The following is a 19,585-nucleotide window of genomic DNA, read 5'->3' as shown; positions in this document are numbered from 1 at the left end:
CTCTCAGTACGGTGAGGGATGGCAGTCTGTGGCTGCCTCTATTTATTGTCTGTATAGCATAAGTACTAAATTGCTTAATTTTTGAGTTGGTACATGTAATGAGCCTGTAAGACAGCAAAACTGTCAGGAGCAGAGTTAAGAGACATTTTTGGTGACAGTGACTGGGCAGTGCCCCTAAGACATTGAGAGCTTGTAAGACAGCAGAGCTGTCAAGGATAGATAAGAAGATATTCGTAATAATAGTAACTAAGAATGTGCTTAAGGCAGCTGATGTGTGTGCGTGCGTGTGAAAGAATGATAAGTTAAAGCTATGCCCTGAAAAATGTATAAAAACTGGAGCCAGAGCCCACTCAGGTGCGGCAGGCCAGACTCTGGTGAGTACACCGAGAGACTGCCACCAACCAGCCAATTCCCGAACGGCTGCTTGAAAAGCCCAGACCACCTTAACAAACCAGTTCTGAAAGGACCACCTTATCAGACCAGCCCTGGAAGGCGGCTCCTGAGCAACTGCAGCTTCCTTTGCATCTAAGGCCTGGCCGGAGCACTCCGAGGCCTGTCAAGTCATCAGAAGAAGAGTCAAAGGTCTGAGTCAAAGGTCCGGCTGGAACTGAGAAGTTCCCAGCAGACAAAGTGTCCGAGCCCGTACCTGCAGCCAGGTTGTATTCCCCATAGAATGTAAAATGAGCTAGGCAACTTTTAGATATTTGTGTGATTTGTGTGATTAAAGCAGCATTCAAAAATCATTCTGGCGTTGGCTCTTATCAATACCTTGCCACCCTCTGTGAAGTCTCGGTTAAAGTCCTCCAGAATAATTAAGCACTCGTGACTTACATAAGGCAATGTGTATGTATTTTTAAAATGGACTTGAGTGAAATTTGAAAATACCTTCAAAATAGGTATTTTTTATTCCAACAGGAAAAAAATTAATACTTGATTTTTGACATGTTTAATGATTATAGTTCTTCCTTTAGTGTCATGTATATTCACTTTGTTTTTATGTTTGTGACATTTTTAAACTTTGTCAGCTACACATCATTGCTAAGTCACCAACCTACAATATATTACTGGTTCTGTCATTTTTTACATCAGATATATCTCGGATCTATTCTTGCTTTTGTGTTTCCTCAAATGTCAATATCTTGCTTTTTGTTGTTGTTGTTGGGATGTTAACATTTCTCTGGTCTCAGCATCCTGAAACTAAAATTTACCCTCTGCATCGTTTATCAAACTGATCTTAGAGAGATCTTACTTTAAAACAAGGGTAGAAAACCTTCCCACTCTCGCTCTTTAAAAAGACATGCAAATTCTCTACCTTGGTAAACGTCACCTGATGCTTTCTACTGTTTCCTGACATTTACTCTGTAAACTGGATCCCCCCAACACCTGGCATATCCCACCTCCTACATGTGCCAGGCTCTTTTATAGCTTGGTGGCTTTGCAGAAACATCTCCGTCACAAAACGTCCTTTGTCTACCAGGAAACACCTATCTTTCAAGAGCCAGTCTAAAAGTCAGCACTCCTCTGAGTGACTTTGATTCTATAAGGCAAACATAATCTTTCCTCCACACTGTTTTTTTTTTTTGAATGCAGTTAAATGTTTGTTTTCCCATGTTTGTAATTTGTTTCTGTGTCTCAACTGTAAACTCCTTGATGAGTAGGACTCCCATTTTTCCTTTGTTTGATTATTTGAGAAAGGACCTCGTGTATCTCCTGCTAGATTCAAACTTTCATTGTAGCCAAGGATGACCTTGAACTTGTGATCCTCTGGCTTCCACCTCCCCAAAGGGTAGGTTCGTGGGTGTGTGCCATACCCAGTTTATGAGACTGAAAACTCAGGGCTTGTACACGCTAGGTGAACACTGCTAACTGAACTGTGTCCCTAGCCCTTTCCGTGTTGACGTAGAGTCGCTGCACTTGAAATACGGAGTTTGAGTTCTGACAGCTGTGTAAGTTTATCCTCAGACCAAATGCTTCTGTTACCTACAAACTCCCTGCCTGTGCACAGCCAGTGAGTCCTCTCTTCCTACCCTAAGCCCATAACAAACATTGTTCTCCTTTCTAATATTCTCTAGAATTTGCATTGGTGTGGTCCAGTGTCCATGATCTATCGGGTGTCCTGTGCCCTTTAAGTGTAACTTTTTGCTCTTGTATGTGTCCTGGAGAGCCGTATGCTGGGCGGAGCAGCATGCCTCGTGCCGTCACTGGATGGAGCCCTGTGATACCAGTACACTGTGGTTTCCTCGGTGACGGGACACTGAATTTCCAGTTCGGAGTGGATGAGAACAGGAAGCTTTGGTGGGACTGACTGTATGCACGTGGTGCGCACGTAGGCAAACACTCAAACATATAAAATAAGCGTAAAAACAATCTTTTGAGAAAAGAGTTCACTTCAGTGCATTAGCTTGACTTCTCTTATGTAAGGTGCTTTTCCCACGTCAGTAGCTCAGCAGCCTGTGTGCACTGCAGATGTTAAGATTTTCTCTCCTTTATTACCAGCCCTAAATTGATGACAGATGTTTTTAGTAATCAGTTTTCTGGGATTCTTCCAGAATATTCAAAATTAATTTCACAGAAGCCCACACTTTTGTATTAATCTATTCACCTGCTTCCATAATATTTAGCTAAACCCATAACGATGGCCACAGATACCACTGCAGGATGCCTTGGGCATGAGGACATCTGATACTTGGCAAAGATAAAACCCAACTGAGAGTGGGAGAGGTGCGTGCTTCCTTCTAGAGGGCCCCACCAGACTCCACACAGACTAAGTCAGAATATTTTACACGTTGCAGTCTTTGTTAATTAGTTCAGTAAAGTGATAAGTAGTTCCGTTAAAAGGGCTTGGTTAGTGCAGGAGAGAAGCCACGATCTATTTAGCTTGATTTCATAAATAACCTTCCAGGTTCCCTTGCTTCCGGTTGGAGTGGTCCATCCTGCAGTAAAAGGCGTAACTGTCTACATTATAAACTTTCATATAAAATCCTCAGAGTGGAGATGAACGGGTGCTAAAAACTTACTGTCCTTTAAAATATCCTAAATTACAAAAATGTATCTGACAGAGAAGGCCTACAGATGGACAGCACTGACGATTAGATGTTATGGGTGAGCACAGTGCCCCCGAGCCATACTCCTGACGTGACTACAGGAGACAGGAATGAGTGTGCTGCGTGTATTTTATCATAATAGACAGAGGCGTGTAAACACAGGTGCAGTTATTCCTAACACCCTTGGCGGGATGGTGTAACCATGCAATGAGATGAAACAGGTTAAGAATTCATCTCATGGTTCTCGTGCTGCTCTGTCACATCTGAGCAGACGGGTGAGCTCTCTTCACTATAGTTTCCTTATGCTTAGCATCAATGTACTCTGTAAACAGTGAATCTGCTTACAATTTTAGGTGCAGTGTTTCCTGCTTTCAGAAAGGTACTTCGTTGACCTGTATTTCTGGTTGGAGACTTGCTGAGGTTTCTAAAATGTTAAAATTGAATGCTTCCCATTTTGTCTGAGTTTTGTGTTGTTTATGAAAAAGCAGCTGTTTTCCCTGGGGATGTAATTAGTTGAGAATTGGCAAGTTTAGCTTCTACTGGAGAGTTGTACTTGGATTTGGCATTATTAAATCTTTGACATTTTTAATCACTGGTATCTTAAAGGTCCCTTCCATAAGTTCTGAGCAAAGAGCTTCCTTGGCTGAAAAGGGTATTGGATAATTAGCTTCTTCTTTCTTTGAAAGTGGTGATTTAAATCAAGATAATGAAACATGTTTTATACAGTGGGATAAAGACCAGTGGTTTGGGTGAGGTACAGGGATAGAGTCATCAATCAAATTATAAAGTATAAGAAATTATTTTGGAAATTAAAGTACATTTCTAGTTATTCAACTTGGTATACTAAACGATTTTCCCAAACAAATATGAGAACATTAAGTGGGAAAAACCTGGAATTAATCAATTTACAGAGCTATTTTGTAAGAATGAGGAGTAGTACCAATATATATACATACATTATATATAATCCCAATCATACCTCCTTCCTCCTCTCCTCCCATCTCCAACTTCCCACCCTTTTCCCCCGTCCTCCTTACCTGCTCAGAAAAGGGGAGCCCCCACTCCCCTTCCCAACCCACCCCAGCACATAAGGTCACCTCAGGCTTAAGCATGTCCTCTTCCACTGAGGCCAGACAAGGCAGCCCAGCCAGGGGGTAGTGATTGAAAAGCAGGCACAGAGTCCATGTCGGAGACAGCCCCTGCTCACCTTACTAGGAAACCCACATGAAGACTCAGCTGCCCATTGGCTACATATGTATGGGGGGTGGGTCCTCATTGTCCTTAGAGCTTCAGCCTCAGTGAGCCCAGATTATTTGATTCTGTTGGTTTTCTTGTAGAGTTCTTCTTCCCTCCGGGTCCTTCTATCCTTCCCCCGACTCTTCCACCGGGCTCCTTGTGCTCCTCCTAATGTTTGGTTGTGAGTCTCAACATCTGCTCCAATCCGTTGCTGGGTGAAGCCTCTCAGAGAACAGTATGCAAGGCTCCCATCTGCAAGCATAACTGAGTGTCATTAATAGTGGGCTCTCTCCCATGGAGTGGGTCTCAGGTTGGGCGAGGCATTATTGCACATTCCCTCAATCTCTGCTCTGTCTTTATCCCTGCACATCTTGTAGGCAGGGTAAATTTCGGGCAAAGTTTTTGTGGGTGGTTTGTGCCCCCTCCCTCCACTTGTCTGGCTAGAAGGTAGCCTCTTCAGTCTCAGCTAGAGTCACCCCCATATCCTCCCAGAAGCCTATCCTAGTGCAGGTCTCTAGTTTGTCTCAGAGATGCCCCTGTCCTTGGTTTCCCTTCTCTCTCCAAGCACTCAGGCCTCCTGCCCCCATTCTCTCCGCATCTGACCCCCACCTTTATTTACCTCCTCCACTCCCTCTCTTACACTGTTCCCTGCTGGGCCCATATCGTAGAGTTAGACAGTCCCCACCCCACTAACTGTAGGTCCAACTGGGACACAGCCAGCAGAGGAAAGTTGTGGGATATTCGCTGAGATCCAGTCTCCACCCAACTTAGCACACCGGACATAGTCAGTTCTATTACTTGTAACACGCTCCCTCACGTCCTACATGTTGTTCCTTCCGCCTTTTTCTGCTCCTGCCTGACTCCTTCTTGGGACTCCTTCTCTCATTCTTTCTTTCACTTCCTTACTTCATAACGACCGCCGCCCTGAGTCTGTCTGTGACAACCTCATAGCCCTGTGAACTCCCAGACAGGAACTCGGTAAATGATTGTGGAATGGAGGAACCGTATTTTACATAGGGAATTAGAAGTCCACATGTGATATGAGGCATGTCAACCATCGCCGGCATAGTTGCTGATGATGTAAGCTGGACTAGCCCCTCCCTTCCACACACACTTCCTGGCCTCTGCACGCCAGGACTGACTGTACTGCTCAGCGTACATGATTTTTAACAAGGTGTTTCTGTTTCTTCCCTCACAGATATTGATGATGTTAAGAAGTTCAAGCCAGGCTACCTGGAGGCCACTCTCGATTGGTTGAGACTTTATAAGGTACCAGAAGGAAAGCCAGAAAACAAGTTTGCTTTCAATGGAGAATTCAAAAACAAGGTAAAGTGGAGAATCTGTATTTTAGTGTGTACCTCCTGGTGGCTCACTTAGATGACCTGGTGTGACCTGACCTCCACTCTTATTTCCTTCCCTACTCCCTCTCCTACAAAGTGGCTTTACTGATGTCTGTATTTACGGGCATTATGAGCTGATCTACATATAGCTCATCCCAGAAAGTGAAGGAATTCTGCAGTTACTTTAAATTTTGCAGATTGTGTATGAAAGATGCTCCTTTTTTCTTTTTTGCTTGAGAAGTCTACTTTCCCTTCATGTAACTCCATCCAAGATTCCCTTCTGTCTAAATTTTACCATGCCTGACTGAAGTTGCTTAACAATTAAGAGAGCACTTGAATTATCTTCCTGGTAGAGGATTTTTTCCATTAGAATGCCACAAAGATTCCACAAAAATGTGTCTAATCTAATATGACACAAATGGAGAAAATCAGCCAGAAAGCTGAAGTCTAAAACATGGAATGTTTTTTTTTCTAAAACTGTTACCACTAAATAAATTGCACACTCTTAACCAATTTCTAAGTGAGTACAGAAAGTATCTTCTATAAGTGAAACAAAGCATTTTATAAAAGCGTAAAGCTGACAGCAAGTGTTTCTTTGTAAGAACTGATCGCTGGACTCAGTGTATTCTTGAAAGTCTCATTAAAAGAATCCTTAATGTCACGAGAGCTTTGTTTAGAGTTTTAAAATATAAAAGTTATTTTAGACTTGTCTTAAAAATGCAATGTTGGATACTTTTAAAATAAATTATTTCTATCTTTTCTCTCAAAGTATATGCTATGTCCTTCATTTGGAACTATGTAAGTAACAGACACACACGTGCATATGCACGAGCGCGCACACACACACACACACACACACACCTATATTGCCTCAAAGGCAGTGTTTCAAGTTGTGAATATGCAGAGTCAGGTGTGTTCTGTGTTCTGGTGGCTTTGGACAAACATTGCTTCTTTTCTGTATGATGGCTGGGTCTTTCTTGTAATACCCATCAGTTGATGTACTGCTTTTTATGATTGCCATTAAAACACAGAGCCTGAAAACGTTTAACTGCGCCTCTTCTATGTGGTTGAAAACAGTTCTCACTTTTAATCCTTGAGTTTTTCCAGCCCATTTCATTAAGCAGGTACTGGAATTTATTACAAACAGAATTATCTAATAATTTTAAGAATCCTTCCCTGTATTATTCACATAATAACTTTGATTTCTTATCCCCTTATCTAAAATAGTATTCCAATACCACCCCATTGACAATAAAGCTGCTGTGTTTTTCTCAGCTGTAGACCTGAGAGAACTTTCATTTCACAGGTTAAAGGTCTCATTACAAGTCTATCTCAGAGCCAAAGATTATTTCTTCAGTGTGATAATAATTAGTTGTAATTGAGGAGAATAAAGCTAGTATGAATTAGTTAACAAGTAAGAATTCTCCTTTTAAAGAAAAGAAACAACATTTAGAATGGAAAAATCAGAAAATAATTTTATTTATTCATTTTTTTTCCATTGGTGCCTAGAGAGATGGCTCACTGGTTAAGAGGTCTTACTGCCTTTGCAGAAGATTCCGGATTGGCTTTCAGCACTACATACGGTTGACATACACCTGCAACTCAACTTCAGGGGCATCTCAAGCTCTCTCCTGAATCCCAGGGCTCCTGCACACATGTGCTGCACATGCATATACACGGCGCACACACACACAAGCTAATTTTGAAAAATAAGGAAAAACGATTTTCTCCTTTGAATAAAGAAGATTTTTGTTATGGGGTGTTACTAAATGTACAGCTACCCAAATACTCATTTATTACCGAGTGTGTAATTTTAGATATTTTATGAATTAGTACTGAGAAAGACTTGGAGGTTCTAAGAAGATTTACTGCTTTTAGACAGCGAGTTGTGCAAAATTACAATCAGACTGTGTGCAGTCATGGCAACGATGAAGTAAACATATACATTCTTCCTCCCAAATTGTGGATTAGGCTTAGCACTTGAGTTTGCATCATTTTATTCATTCATTCACTATGTCTGTGGTTTAGATTCAAGATGGGCAAACTATGTCTGTACAGGTCAGGTGGTAAATTGTTTGGGTTTTCCACACACAGTATGGTTCCCAACATCTTCTCAACACTGCTATTGTACCACTAAAACATCCATGGGCCAAAGACAGGTGGCAGCCCATGTTTGACCCACAGGCTTTCATTTGCCTGCCTTTCTAAAGATTGTGCCCCACCCATTCTATGCTATTCCTCCCAATAAGAAATTGAGGCTTAGTGAAGATATGTGTAGAATTTTAGTTCAGAGCATGGCTGCTCTGGCAAGAGATCCCATCCAAAGACCTTGTAGGGCTGTGTGATTCTACTGTAATCTCAGGAGAGAGAGGTAAGCAGATCTCTGAGTTCAGGGCCAGCCTGATATAGAGCAAGTTTCAAGTAAAGAAAAGCTTAGATCCACACATGGTGGTACAGGGCTTTAATCCCAATACTCAGAGGCATGCAGATCTCTGAGTTCTAGTCAATGCTGTTCAAGTAGTTTGACTGAGAGTGAGTTAAGAGTCAGTGCAGTGGAGTTGAGTTTGTGGCAGTTCAGTTCCTGGAATTCATGGGCAATTTTTTTTACTAGGAGAGTTTTACAGAGAGAGGTTGAAGAAAGAACAAGGTAGACAGAATGAAGATAGAGTGAAGTCAGAATGAGCCAGAATGAGAAGGAGCCAAAAGATTAGAACAGATTGCTGGAGTTAGTTTGAGGCCAAGCAGAGCAATTCAGTCAGAAGTGAGAAAAGCCAGTTTGAATCAGTCAGCTTGGAGAGGCGCTTGAGCCAGAACAGCTGAGTTGAACCAGTCAGCCAGAATTCAGATAGAGCTAGAAAGGGTGATCTTATTCATCAGTAAATCTCAGGGGCTGAAAGCATTCCAGGCCTAGATTAGGTTGTATAGTTGCTAGATTAGATTATATAGAAGCTTCTGGGACTAGGCCTAGATTATCAGACAGAGGCAGTAAGCCTGGGAGACAACAGTTAAATCAGGTGAATAAAAGTTAGTTTAAGAGGTAAGCACCAAGCACCTGCATCAAGCTGGTAACTAAGAAAGGTTTTCTACTCATCTGCCCAATTCCAGAGCTCCTGCACTTAGCAGTTCACCATTCTATGTGGGTATAACATTGTTTTGGTTAGAACTGGGTTGCAACTAGCTCTGTCTGTTTTTTGGTTGGAACTAGGATTTCGCCCTTGAAGTTGTTAACAATGCACATGAATGCTGGAAAGCGATGCTTGCAAAGAAATGTGACCGGGGAGCCATCAGTTGGTAAGAACGTGTACAATATTAATTTATTGTCACTTTCTGCTAAGCCCACCATATAATAGTGCTGAAGTCCCAGGGTTTCAAAGAAGGGGAGTTCAATTATTTTACACTTAAAATTACTTAAAAATTATTTCAGTGGTCACTGCTGAGTACTGCCTGTCACTGACAGCTAGGAGTCAAGGGTGGTTCATTTCTTCGAAATAATTTCTATTTCAGTAAGATACAGTGGCAAATAAACAAATGTTTAATGCAATCTACTGTGGTGGGGGCAAAGATGTCTTAACAACAGCAGTTTCTAGTATGTAGATAAATGGTTATTTTGTTTACATAAAAACTACTGCGTCATATCTTACAAACAGTAAAAGCTGTTTTTCTTTTTTTAACCTCTATTTCATGTGGGTGAGTGTGTATGTGCATGCATGCTTGTGTATGCCACAGCACAAATGCAGCATTCAGTGGACAACTTGCAAGAGTCTCTTTCCACCTTGTAGATTCAGGGATGGAAGTCAATAGATGGGCTTGCCCTTGAGCACCTTTTCCTGCTCAGCCAACTTGCAGCCCAGAAGCAATACAAAGTCTTCTTGTCCAACTGACCTGGACCACTAAAGAATTAAGAGGAATCAAACAGTAGTAGCCTAGAGGGTTAAGACCTTTTCTGCATAGATTCCATGTGGGCTTTTCCCTACATCTACTAGCATAATGTGAAATAGAAAACAAAAATGCTGGAATCTGAATCCTGCCTCTACCTCTCAAGTGCTAAATAGATTTACCTTTCATGAGTGTAAATGTAACTTTATCATCTTTATGGTAAAGAATGCCTTCTTGGGAGTCCCTTCAGTTGTGAGCTTTAATCCAACTTTTCAGTACCGACGAGGCCTGCTTCTCTCACTTCATGATGTATGTCCTCCAGCCAGCTGTCTCTCTATCTTAAATGCCTCCTGTTCCAGAAGCATCTTGGTCATCATTTCCATAGCCTTGTGCCCTCTGGGCTCTCACACCTCTGCTGTGTGTAAGTGTACAACTTGAGCATTAGTTGCTCTGTGTGTATTGAAGCTGAGCTGTAGCATGTAGTTTTGATCAAAGACACATTTTCAATTATGTGTTAATTTTATTTTGGAAAATAAAATACAAAGGTCCTTGTGAAGCTTAAATGCAGCTGGATATTCAGCATTTAGTCTGGGAGTCCAACCTACAGAAGCTCCTTCTGTGTGCTCTCTCCTCTGCTTGCTCAGCAATTACAGGGAAGGCGTTCGTCCGCATCATAGAAACAAACTATGTAGAGCAGGCTTATCTGCCACCAGGCTTTCTCTGGAGGACAAGCCCTTAAGACCTTGTAGGATCTAATTGTTTTGTCTGCTGCCTTTTATTTTAATTTTTTAGTTGTTTAGTTATTTAATTATTTTTTTATGTGTGTGGGTATTTGGACTTGAGTATCTGCACCATATGCATGCAGATGCCGAAAGAGGGCATTGGATCCCCTAAAACTGGAGTTGCATATAGTTGTGAGCCTCATTGTAGGTGCTGTGAATCAAATCCCGGGCCTGGCTGCTGAGTTATTTCTTCTGCCCTCCTCTTTTTATTTCTTTTCTCACACACACAGCTGACTTCAGATCTTTCACACAGAACTGGGTGTGACACGCACACCTGTAATTCCAGAGCAGGAGAGGCAAGTTCTGTTCCAACATGGGACTGCCTCAAAGAAGCAAAAACAAATAAAAATCAGATCTGGACCAGCGAGATGGCTCAGCAGGAAAATGCACTTGCCATCAGGCTGATGACCCAAGTTCAATTCCTGGGACTGATAGAGTAGGAGGAGAGAAGTAACTCCGGGGTGCTGTCCTCTGATTTTCACAGCATGCTGTGGCAAGTGTACACACACATAATAAATAGACACAGAAATACCTGAATAAATAATGTTATTCAAAAATCTGTACGCTCTATCTATAAATTAAATATTGTTTGTGGAAAAAAATGAAAATAAGTTCTGCACTGCGTTGCAATGAGAACCTACTTGTGATCATGGTTGCCAGTTACAGATGGGTGTAGTCTGAAAACCAAACACATAAATGGACAGATTTTCTTCCCCCAGCTTCCCAGCATACTTCACAAAGCAATTGTGAAGATAAATTTGATAATATGTAGCTGTTAGGTCCATTTGAGAGAAAACAAGTGTTTATGTGTGTCCCTTTCCATTCAGCTCTTAAGGAGACAGTCATTGCTAGGTACTTTTTCCTTTGATTAAAAATAAAAGGAACTTGGTCTTAGCTCCTTTCTCTAATAGTGTTTTCTACATCCATTTCAACCTGCCAGCTTTTCTGTGGAATTTTTAGAAGATGCCTTTACTATATATGTGTAAGAGGGATGGTGGCCTCTGCTGCCATCTGGGGAGTGAGGCCTGTGCAGTGGTGGCCTGCTTTAGGGTCAAGGAGGGACTCGAGTTTCCAGGCCCATACTATTTGGAAAAGAAGCTGAGCTGGTGCTTAGCTTTTCAGTTTCATATCGTTTTCATGGTATAGTTTCTTCTTATCCCTCATCTTCTGTGTCTCTCTGGGAAAGAGAGTCTGTCTGTATCTTTCCAATTCCAGCACTTATTCCATAGAGGAAACTCACCACATAGTCGCTCTCTGTATGTAGGATTTGATTGTCATTGTAGAGGTTAAATGTAGTCATGATGTGTAGAAAAATGCAAATAGATCCATACTTATCACCCTGCACAAAACTAAAGTCCAAGTGGATCAAAGACCTCAACATAAAACCAGACACATTAAATCAGTGAGAAGAAAAAGTGGGGAAGAGCCTAGAACTCATTGGTACAGGAGACAACTTCCTGAACAGAACACCAACAGCACAGGCTCTAAGAGCAACAACCAATAAATGGGACCTCATGAAACTGAAAAGCTTCTATAAAGCAAAGGACACTGTCCTCAGAACAAAACAACAGCCTACAGATTGGGAAAGGATCTTCACTAACCCTATATCTGACAGAGGACTCATATCCAGTATATATATAGAACTAAAGAAATTAAAAAGCAACAAATCAAGCAATACAATTAAAAAATGGGGTACAGAGCTAAACAGAGAATTCTCTGCAGAGGAATATTGAATGGCAGAGAAACACTTCAAGAAATGCTCAACCTCATTAGCCATCAGGGAAATGCAAATAAAAACAACCTTAAGATTTCACCTTACAGCCATCAGAATGGCTAAGATCAAAAACTCAAATGACAACACATTCTGGAGAGGTTGTGGAGAAAGGGGAACCCTCCTCCACTGCTGGTGGGAATGTAAACTTGTACAACCACTCTGGAAAGCAATCTGGCGCTTTCTCAGACAACTAGGAATAGTGCTTCCTCAAAATCCAGCTATACCACTCCTAGGCATATACCCAAAAGAGTCTCAAGTACACAATAAGGACATTTGCTCAACTAGCAAATTTGTAATAGCCAGAAGCTGGAAACAGCCCAGATGCCCCTCAGTGGAGGAATGGATGCACAAATTGTGGTATATCTACACAATGGAATATTACTCAGCAATAAAAAAAACAAGGGAATCATGAAATTTGGAGGTAAATGGTGGGATCTGGAAAAGATCATCCTGAGTGAGCTGTCCCAGAAGCAGAAAGACACACATGGTATATACTCACTCATATAGACATATAATATAGGATAAACCTACTAAAATCTGTACACCTAAAGAAACTAATCAAGAGGGAGGACTCTTGATTAGCTAAAATGCTCAATTCCTATCCAGAAAGGCAAAGAGGCTGGACATCAGAAGGAGAAAAGAAGGAACAAGACAGGAGCCTGACACAGAGGACCTCTGAAAAGCCCTGCTCTGCAGACTATCAATGTAGATGCAGAGACTTATGGGCAACCTTTGGGCAGAGTGCAGGGAATCTTAGGAAAGAAGTGGGAAACAGTAAGATCTGGAGAGGACAGGAACTCCACAAGGAGAGCAACAGAACCAAAAAAATCTGAGCACAGGAGTCTTTCCTGATACTGATATTCCAACCAAGGACTATGCATGGAGATAACCTAGAACCCCTCCCAGATGTAGCCCATGGCAGTTCAGTATCCAAGTGGGTTCCATTGTAATAGGAACAGGGACTGTCTCTGACATGAACTGATTGGCCTGCTCTTTAATTACCTCCCCCTGAGGGGGAAGCAGCATTACCAGGCCACAGAAGAAGACAATGCAGCCACTCCTGATGAGACCTAATTGACTAGGGTCAGAAGGAAGGAAAAGAAGACCTCCCCTATCAGTGGACTTGGGGAGGGGGATGCATGCAGAGGGTGGAAGAAGGGAGGGATTGGGACAGGAGGAGGGAGGGAACCACAGGGGGGATACAAAGTGAATAAAGTGTAATTAATAAAGAAAAAAAAGAAAATAAAAAAAGTAGTCATGATGTTTATGTTTACACCAAGAAATTATCTTCACATTATATCATTTGAAGCTTGTTTTTCATTGTGGAGAGCGTGGTGTTACGTATTATTCTGTACACTAGCTTTAGTTGTCCCGATCTGCACTTGTTCTGTGCTTTGTTCATTGGCTGACGTCAGGTGGCCCATTGAAGAGTGTTTGAGGTTGGCTTTCTTTCTGCAATCGCTCATTTTTGGCTGTAGTCACTAACATTCTCTTGTCTTCTGCAGTGTAAATGTGTACGTGTGTGATAGCCCTTTCCGATGCACTCCAGAGGAAGCAAGATCATTGGTTGAATCGGTAAGCAGCCAGTGTACAAGGTGTCTAATCATGTAATCATGAGATTACTCACAGAGGATCTCAAATATCCAGCAGTGAAACACATTAAACCCTTTGCGAAAAAAACCTTTTACCATATTACCATATAATGAGTAAAAAAGATGAAATAATGCTATTGAAGTCAGCATTTAAAGGAAAAAAAAAAAGAAAACTAGGCAGTTTAAGTCAGAAGCTGTTAAGACCTCCTAGTCTCATTTTTGAAGTGTGGGTTCAGGTTGTCCTTAAGTTCCCAGTTCACTGCCATCTGTGAGCACTTCTCTGTCCTCTTCCATCCCAGTGAGTTGTCCCTCACATTGTCTTCTTAGAGCAGGTTCATTCTGGCTCAAGACACTGAAATACCTAAAAGGCCTCCTTGTCATTTCTGTGTATATCACTTATGTCATAAGCTTTGCTTCTCTGGATGCCTTGGAGCTCTTGGCCTTAATGATAATGCTGCATGAAGGCAACTGGATTTCTTAATATTATTTATTGATAATATAATTAATAATAATAATAGTTCTTAGAGAACACTAAATAAGAACATTAATATTTGGATAATTAGGTGTATAAAATGTATTTAAACAGAGATCCCAGGCTTAAAAATCCCCCTCATAAATTAAGGGCTTGCTTTTAACTAATTATGAGCTAGAAACTCATAAATTTAGGTCTTTAATGAATGACTAAAATGTTCCTAAATGTTATTTGTTCACTATGGCTGCTTTTAATTTGTTGGGTTTTGCTCACTACTAATTCCTCAGCTATTCAATTACAGCCTGCTCTGTGATAATTTATCAGTGGTAGAGTGCATACTAAAAAAGATACAAAAATTTGTGTCCTTTTGAAAGTTACATTTTAATAAATATAACTGTATATTCACATATATTTACATAGTTATAATTTTAATAAATAATAACTGTAGATGCAAAATAGTCTTTCATTAGACAACAGATACCATGATGAAAAATAAGCAGGGAGAGGGGATATAGTTGAGCAAGAGAGCGGGAACTGTAGTCAGTAGCAGTGGTCTGGGACCACCTTGCAGGAGAGGGGCATGTAGGGGAGCCTGGTGGAACACGTGTAAAGGAAGAACTTTACAGTTAGAAAAGGATGCCTGTGTCTCAGCAGCTGGGACCCTGAGAATTGCTGCTAGTTTAGGACTAACTCGAGCAACGTACTGAGTTCCAAGGTGGCCTGTGGTAGGGGGTGAAACTATGTCTCACAAAATCAAAAATTAGCAAGATACTGTGCAGTTTCATAGTAGTCAGATTGCCAGAGGTTTAAAAGTCTGATAATACCAGATGTTTTCAAGTCTGTGGGAAAGGAGAGGCCCCATCCTCATCCTTGGCAGTATAGATTGTTCATATCACCCAGAAGAACACCGAGGAATTCTTCCTGAGACTGAAGATGCTTCTAACTCATTAATCTGAATTTGTCCCTCTAGATATAGAGATACCAATGCATGTGCTACAAGACCAGACACGAAAAATTTGAAACTGTGTCAGCTGATAAAATTAGGGAAATAGACCATACTTATACAATATTGTACTTGCATCTTTAAAAATCTGGTCAGGAAGAAGGTGTGGAATTGGGTGGGCAAGGAGGATCTGAAGGGAATTCACAGAAACCATTATCAAAATATATTTTATGAAAAAAATTTCAATTAAAAAATCAGAAAACTATTGCCAATACCGAAGAGTTAAATATCTGATGCTTTTCATTAAACCATGGTTGTCACTCTTAAATTTAAATATCATCCTCTTCTCTAATGTGAAAAAGATGTTTCTTAACTGTGACAAAACTCTGAATGTCATTATCTGGCTTCCCATAATGTCTGTTCTTTGCTAGAGAGGGGTTTGTGTGTTCTAAATATAGTTAACCAGTCAAGAAACCTGTCCTAACTGGAGAAATTACATTCTTGAGGATTTTGGGGTTTTTGTTTTTGTTTTACATAGTGCCATAATACATGTTTTAAGAGATAACTTACTTGTTCCTTTTTTGCAATGCTTTTTAGGCTAACAAGAAATTGCCCGATTATTTTATATTTTTGTATCATCCATTTTCTCTGAAACGTCTGGCAGTACTAATTAGAAACAGATGTTAATTTTAGACAGAAGATTTAACCAGTGAATTTTCCAGAGACTTTGTGTAAAATGTAATGTACAACTTGAAAAATTCCAACAATGTCAGATATGTGGTCGGTGCACTCTCTTACACTTGTTTTAACCTGCCACCCTCAAAACCAGCCTAGTTAAGTATGATGTGTGTGTGTGTGTGTGTGTGTGTGTGTGTGTGTCTGCATGCAATAATAGTGATCATCCTCTGTGCCTGCTCTTCTTCCTCTGTGCCTGCTCTTCTTCCTCTGTATATTTCAAGGAAAATTAACCAGAGCATGTATGACCTGAGGGAATGCATTAGGGATCCAGCTGTGATGGATCAGGAACCTTGCTTGGGGAAGGAGATGGGAAACATACCAAGTTGGATGTGGGTGCAGGTGACAGTGCAGGCTGCCTACAGGTTCCTGGGGGTTGACGTTGAGTGTGGTGTGAAGGAGAATCTCATCACGGACTCAGCTCCAGGGTAGGGTGCTCAGTGAGCTTCTTGGGTTACTGACAGAAAGAAAGGATTTCTGAGCATGCTTTCTTTTATTTGATTCAACATCTGGGGCTTGTTTCTTAGAAAGAATGAGCAGCCCAATAAAGCAGAAGAAATCTTTACTTTTTTGAAATTAGAGTCAATTGTATTCTATAATCTCATGAGAAATATTTCTGGGTGCACATACCATTTATAAGTATGAAATATATTAATTCTTTCCTGTTCTTATCTTTTAGGCCCCGACACATTCAATGTGTAAAGCAAGCAATCTAGAAGGTACAGTATGCATCTGTTAAAAGTTACTTGTCGCTTTAAGAAGGAGAGGGGGAGTGAGTGTACTCTTGGGAGTTACTTTTGTCCTTCCACCATAATCTCTGGGGGTAGAACTCAGTCCTCAGGCTTCGCAGCAGGTACCTTCACCCTAAGCCATCCCACTGGCTTTGTTACTGTTCTTGAGAGAAAAATATACAAATTTATTTACAGTAGTGGAGACAGACATGGATGAATAGATAGATAGATAGATAGATAGATAGATAGATAGATAGATAGATAGATAGATAGATAATTAAATATAATAGATTTTTACATTGTCATTAAATTGCTGTGATAAAATATTACTTGCCCTAATTTCAGCAAATGAGCACAACTGTTATTTTGAGGCTAGCTGGTTTGATGACATGGTGATTAAGCAGCCTCCATCTGGCTTGCTCAGGCCTTCTTGTTGCTCCTGTAGTGTGCTGCTGTGTGTGGCGTACTCACAAGATGGCTCTCATTCCATGGCTCTGTGCATGTGAGTGAAGTAATGAGAAATTCCAGCCAGTTCAGATAAATTTAAGACAACTCCAGAAACACAAATATAAAAGATTTATTTTGTTATATCTAGGTATTTAACAAGCCATTTATTTTAACTGAAAGTCTTAAAACAAAAACATGTCATAGGGTTAAAATTAAGTTCCATATCCTTAGTTATCTTGACTTGAAGCTGTTTGAGAAGCAAGTAAAAGTATTCTTCAATAACAATTTCAAAATGTAAGCATATAAACATACCATGTATCTTTCAAAATATGACAAGGCTTTTGGCCTTTTAATATAAAATTTTAGGATATTCAATTTAATGAAATTGGAGGAAAAATGAAAACAATTTACTGTGTCCAGTGTGAGATATTTAGGAGGGAGGGTGTCCCTAGACAGGATTCCATGGGAAAGAAAGTCCTCATCTGCTGGCCAGTCAGGTTTTCTTTGCAATACATCACCTTTGGGTATTTTGTGAACAATCAAATTTTACAGCAGAAAGGTTTTTCTAAGGGCGGCCAGAAAATACTGTGAGGTTCTAGACTCTCCAATGTGGTTTTATATGAAGCTTGAGTGAACTGATCACAGAGGAGTCCTGGAGGCAGTAGCTCATTGTAAGTGGAGAGAGCCTACAGCTGTAAATTAAACATGCCCTATTCTTCCTCCCTCTGTCCCTATACATTCCTTCCACCTCCCCACAGTTTCAACAGAAGAGACATGGCACTTCCTTGGCAAGTGAGGGGGACACTGGAGGCTTCTACATCAAGACTTCAACTTTCCTCTGAGGATCCCTGAGGTTCCTTTTCCCTCAGTGCTCTTGCCAAACAAGCTGATGACCATTTGATGACTTCCTTTCAAAACATCATTGTTCTAAAACTTTTTAAAAATAAACTTGTAAATAAACACTGATATACAGAACTTCTCCCTCTTAGATATTTATTGATAAAAGAAAAAAGATTTCACTTAATTTCATAGCAGAATCTAAAGGCATTTTTTGGCTAATGATTTCATTTGCTTTGGTGTCTAATTGGTTAAATGTCAAAATCACAAATTTATGAATAAATTTTTTTATCAGTATTGCTACTGTTTTCATATCTTGTCTCTTTTCAAGTCCATCACTGATAAAGAGTTGTTTTGGGGTTGTTGTTTTTTTTAACCAAGCTGTCATCTCTTAGCATTTTCTGTATAGATGTGTAACATGCATTAAGGCTCTTTCCTCTAATTTACTGTTTTAGAGTCCCTTACCCCTTCCAGCTTTTCACTCCATCCCTCCAATTTTAGTTCTCATCTCCATGGAGATTTTCAGTCCACAGAGAAAGAACTCTGCTTGGACATCACTTTAAATGCCCTTGATCCTTTTTGTCCAGAATTACATTCCTCCTTAAAAACATACTGACTCCACTTTATTCATGGATGTCCTCTGTACTCTTTTATACACATTCACTGCCCCCACCTCATTGCCCCCCCTTCTCTTCCATGGGCCTCTGCCTTGTTCACATTGCTCTAGCTCAGTTTTATGCTCATGCCACTTCTAGCTTTGCTCCAATCTCATCCTTCATATCTCCAAACAGTTATTTCCTTGGTTTTTCTCAAAATATGTTCAGTAGCTCTTATATTCCTGAGAATAAAAACTAAACTCTGATTTTCTCCGGAAATTCATTTTCTGCCATACCTACTCCTCGGTACACAAGCACTCTCACATTCCCATGACTGTGTTACCCTGTCTACAGCACTAGCCATAGATTTTTCTCCTTTTTCTTTCTACTGGTCTCATGAGCATTGCACTCACTAGTATATTTTGTGGTTGGAAAAACACTGTTATAATACTTTTGCTCACTTGCTGAGCATCTTTGGTGCATCAGGAATTATTTTGGAGAGCAACATGGTGCATACATCCCAATAAAGTAGATTTTGCCCACTTGGTACTTGAAGCCCTGAGATAACTTTGTAGCTTGCCCAACATCACACAGCTATTAAATTTCACAGCCAGGATTAGAACTATTGACTCTCAAACCGTATAGCACATAGATTTTATTTTCCCAGCCTGTTATATAGGGCACTCCCTCACAACAAATGCAAAGTTTGTAGCATCTCTTTCTTACACATGAAGATAGAGACAGTGTAATATTTCTATGCATGTGTGTAGGGGACAACCTCATTCCTTCCCAGGCACTAGTCATCATTTTCTTGGAGACAGGATCTGTTGCTGGGATCCAAAATTCACTGATTTGGTTAGGGTGCCTGGCCATGGAGCCTCAGGGAGCCTCCTGTCTCTGCCTCCCCGGTCCTGGGATTATATTCACATAATAGCATGCCGGGTGCTGGAGATGGAACTCGGGTCCTTATGCTCACAGAGCAAGCACCTTACCAACTCAGTCTCCCCAGCCTCAGGAAGGATTTCCTGAAATCTTTGGGAATATGTCTTTGAGGGACAACAAAGAGAACAAGGGAAGAACATATTCTTAATACTGCACTGACTGTCCTGTTTGGTTTTTGTTTGTTGTCAGCTTGACACTAACTAGAATTCTGTGGGAAGAAGAACCTTAATTCAGAAGA

The 19,585-nt window shown here is 40.7% G+C and overlaps 1 protein-coding gene across 3 annotated transcripts in view; it reads left to right on the top strand.

The window, feature by feature from the left end:
• Ppa2 (inorganic pyrophosphatase 2) overlaps positions 1-18,106 on the top strand; it is a 67,704-nt gene extending 49,598 nt beyond the window's left edge. For 2 of the 3 annotated variants that reach the window (XM_060392671.1, XM_060392670.1), the window contains 5 exons: positions 5,479-5,606; positions 8,826-8,911; positions 13,558-13,627; positions 16,474-16,513; positions 17,731-18,106. In XM_060392671.1, coding sequence (XP_060248654.1) covers positions 5,479-5,606; positions 8,826-8,911; positions 13,558-13,627; positions 16,474-16,513; positions 17,731-17,768 — 362 coding nt within the window. In that variant the 3' untranslated portion in view covers positions 17,769-18,106. The remainder of the gene's footprint in view (positions 1-5,478; positions 5,607-8,825; positions 8,912-13,557; positions 13,628-16,473; positions 16,514-17,730) is intronic. The other variant, XM_060392672.1, reaches the window with a different exon arrangement.
• Positions 18,107-19,585: the final 1,479 nt, after the last annotated feature.

This window comes from Meriones unguiculatus, chromosome 10 (genome assembly GCF_030254825.1).
Source record: "Meriones unguiculatus strain TT.TT164.6M chromosome 10, Bangor_MerUng_6.1, whole genome shotgun sequence".
In the NCBI taxonomy this organism is placed as follows: Eukaryota; Metazoa; Chordata; class Mammalia; order Rodentia; family Muridae; genus Meriones; species Meriones unguiculatus.
Note: the sequence above shows the minus strand (reverse complement) of the source record. Positions and strands in the feature narration are given on the sequence as shown.